This window comes from Branchiostoma belcheri, unplaced genomic scaffold, assembly GCF_001625305.1.
Source record: "Branchiostoma belcheri isolate BF01 breed outbred unplaced genomic scaffold, Haploidv18h27 scaffold1419, whole genome shotgun sequence".
NCBI lineage: Eukaryota > Metazoa > Chordata > Leptocardii > Amphioxiformes > Branchiostomatidae > Branchiostoma > Branchiostoma belcheri.
The window spans coordinates 1-3,442 of record NW_017802846.1 but is presented as its reverse complement, the minus strand read 5'-3'; the positions used below and the strand labels follow the sequence as shown (position 1 = coordinate 3,442).

Sequence of the window (3,442 nt, the reverse complement as noted above, 5' to 3'; positions counted from 1 at the left end):
GTTCTCCAAACCTAAGTATTAGGAACGTCCCGTCCGCCGACCAGGTTGCGTTTGCTGATTCCATCGCAAAATGAAGAAAAACCTTTAAAAAACAGTGGAAACGAACTCAAGTTGGTCAAAACAACGCGATCAAAAAAGCTTGCAGGTCGCACACGGCCAGGATGCTGCCCCCGTGACCCCGGATTATTGAGGCAAAAACCGGTTCAATAAACCCTTAGCGTTCAGACCAGGTTTTTCGGTGGAAAACCCCCACAAAAAAACCTCAAAAACTACCTCCCGAGGTGGTTTTTCAAAATCGGATTTAAACCCCTAAAAAAACGGTTAATTTGCGTTCACACCAGGTTAAATAAAAACCGGTTTTTGAAAAACCGGTTGAAACCGCTAAATATAAGTCTGGTATGAACAGGGTCTAAGATTTTGAAGTTTCAGATTCAAGCTCAGAAGAGGAGCAGGAGCAGTAAGATCTGTAATTAGGTTTTGTTTTATACGGTGTACCCAAAAATTTTTGGTGCACCTAATTTAATTTTTTTTAGGTTGGGTGCACCAGTGCACCTATACATGTGCGTGTATTCCCAAAAATTAATTTCGAGCCCTTGACCGAGTTGACCAGATTTGCCATGGGCCGAGTTGTTAATGGTCCCAGTCCTCCTAATGCTAATAATACAGCAGGACTGAAATTTATTTGGAACAATGCTAATTTATGCATGCTTACATGTCCTTGTCAGGGGGAGGGGGTTGTCTGCTCCGGGGTGACCTGGACGCTCCCGCCGTCCGGCAGCGTGGAGATGGTGGCCAGCAGGTCGTCGGACCTGTCCGGAGTGACCACGGTCCCCGTCACCAGGTGGTGGTCAGCGGTCAGTGTCAGGACCACAGGGCTGGACGTGTTGTAGGTGTACACCTCCGACTCAAACTGGTGACACGACTTTGGGGTCAGGTGGTACACACCTGCAGAGGGCATCATGGGATGCATGGAAGAGGGCATCATGGGATATCAACATCCTCACAATGATCAGCATTTTTATCAAATCAAATTTTATTCAGTGAGGATCTCATATCATATGTACATGTACATAGGATTTTCAGTACAGATCACATTCAAACAATGATTTGTTACACTCCTTGTACTATGGTATGGGTAAAATGTCATGAAGACTACTGTATCTATACCTGGTTGTGCCAAGCAGAACTTGTTGATGCCCCGTTTCAGGTCAAAAGATCCCACGTTGCGCCCGTTGCCGTCCTGGCTGAAGTGTAGACTGATATCGTGTGACAGGGAGCACTTCAACATGAACCCTGCAATACAAACATGAAAGCATTATATATACATTAAGTACAGTAGGGACAGGGACAGATACAGAGGTTTAGATCAGGACCTGTACCTAGCTGTACCAAAACAATTTGACAAATCAACATACAGTGTAGGTTCTTCTGAAGTTCCTTAATAACAATAGAAACAACAGTAATAAACTTGACAGAATCTTTATTCAAATAAAACAGGACAGAATTAGTTGGTCTTATCATATGTCAAACAGAACCTTGTGTATTGTTGAATTCTGAGTGTACATCCTACAATACTCTGCTCTATAGCTGTCTTGAAAGATTTCTTGCATATCATACATTGTAAGTTTATGAGCAAGGGCCAGTTCTGGCCTAAGCATTTAGACAAAGCAAGATAGGCAAGACTTGCTCCCTCTAGATGTCATTTTGGTCACCTCTGTGTCACATGAGGCCACTAGGGTAGTGGTACAGTTTATTGGTACAGTACTGGTAATTAGAGATTCAGTACTTTGGAACTGTACCTAATCAATTTTTGTGGTAGTGTACACACAGCACTAGTATGCAGCCCTAATGTAAATCATCTAAACACATACATTTGTAGTATAATTATCAAATGAGCATGAGAATCATACATGCCATGGCAAATCATAACAGCCTGCCTACTAGACAAGGGTAGCAGGACAAGGATAACAAATCTATATAACAAACTGAAAGATAATGTGGATGAATACCAGTTTTTACCTGTTTGAATAAACACCAGGCCCTGAATGTCAGAGTTTGCTATGTCGACTGTCAGGCTGGCCTCTTTCCAGCACCACTGCTCCTGTTGAACAGTTACTGCACAGGATGGAAAAGTAACATTATGATATTAACATGTGATATGAGCACTGTGGGGTCTTGTGGTGTGGTGTTTAGCTCAGAACCCAAGTGGTCCTGGGTTCGAGTTCACCAAGCTCATGCTCTAGGCACTTAACACAATTTTCCACACTTCACTCGGGTAGAAATGAGTACCTAACTTCGGTTAGGGACGTCCCTTGTATAGAACGTTCAATGGAGGTCCCGTTTGAGGACAGCCACACCTCAAGCAAACCGAAGAACCCGCAAAACTGAAGCGGGCCTATGGGTCCTTGCCAGAGTGTATCAAACCATTCCAGCCTAAAATGGGAATTTTCCAAGCAACCTTCTTACAATTTATGACAAAGCATTATAGAAAGTTGAATGTCCATTTTGCTCCAATTTTACTCAAAAATGTCAATGGATAAGTAATTGAGCAAGCCAAGTTACACAACTAGAAAAACACCAACATTAACACTCACCAGTATATTTGCCAGGAAGTACATTGTTGAATGAGAAGTTGACAGTTTTCCCCTCGGAGGGTTCAGGCTGTGTGTGGACCAGGCTGCCTCCCTGGTCTGCACGCTGCAGGGACAGAGTCACCGAGCTGCAGGACTCGATACACTGCACAGAACCGGACACAACCGCCTGGAACTGGGTGAACAGGATGTCCATCTGTGGCTGGCTGGTGACGGTGACAGCATGGCTGGGCGGGGACAGCTGGAGGCCGGCTTTCTGATCAGCAGCAGACAGCATCACCGTCAGAGTGTAGGACCCTACCATATGGGAGGCATAAACAGTATATCAATTTATAAGCAATTGGTCAGGCCTAGAAAAAATGTTGTGTTTCTGGTTTCCTGACTGACCGTAACAAAAAACTGCCATCCCTACCCTAACATCATTTAACGCATTTCCACAAGCAATTCTTTCTTATTATAAATATTTGTATACAAGCAAACGGGTCCTTGAGACATACAATCCTGATGCATTGTTAAACTTTGTTGAATCAAATCTAAAATATAAAGTTTTTTAAAAAAGAGAATCCCTGTCTACTGTCCCTTAAGTTTCTTCATTACTGAAACTGGAAACACAACGTTAATTTTCATAGGCCTTAGGTGTGAAATGATCATATAGAAAACATTAGGTCATTAATTTCAGTTGAAAAATTTGACAGAAAATTGGCCAATGAAGTACCCCTTGGTGCCATGAAGCAAAAGGAGCCGTCCTGTTGTGTGGAAGCCTTGTTGACAGCTCCGGTTGTGGTGCTCTCCAGTTCCAGTGCCCACGCCCGGTCACGGCTAAAGCCATCCGGCAAGGCCACAACTTCCAC

The 3,442-nt window shown here is 43.6% G+C and overlaps 1 protein-coding gene across 1 annotated transcript; it reads right to left on the bottom strand.

The window, feature by feature from the left end:
• Positions 1–721: 721 nt before the first annotated feature.
• Positions 722–3,436, bottom strand: LOC109464860 (nodal modulator 1-like). The gene is made up of 5 exons (XM_019761950.1): positions 3,307–3,436; positions 2,595–2,888; positions 2,020–2,115; positions 1,168–1,293; positions 722–945 (listed from the first exon to the last, which is right to left on the bottom strand). Exons 1-5 carry the CDS (start codon positions 3,317–3,319, stop codon positions 722–724), a joined length of 753 nt encoding a protein of 250 aa, XP_019617509.1. The 5' UTR covers positions 3,320–3,436.
• Between the last annotated feature and the right edge of the window lie 6 nt (positions 3,437–3,442).

Coding starts and splice junctions, on each gene's coding strand:
- LOC109464860 (XM_019761950.1), bottom strand. Junction 1,294..2,019: donor CCTGGTGTTTATTCAAACAG/GTAAAAACTGGT, acceptor TTTGTATTGCAG/GGTTCATGTTGAAGTGCTCC. Junction 946..1,167: donor GTTCTGCTTGGCACAACCAG/GTATAGATACAG, acceptor TGCCCTCTGCAG/GTGTGTACCACCTGACCCCA.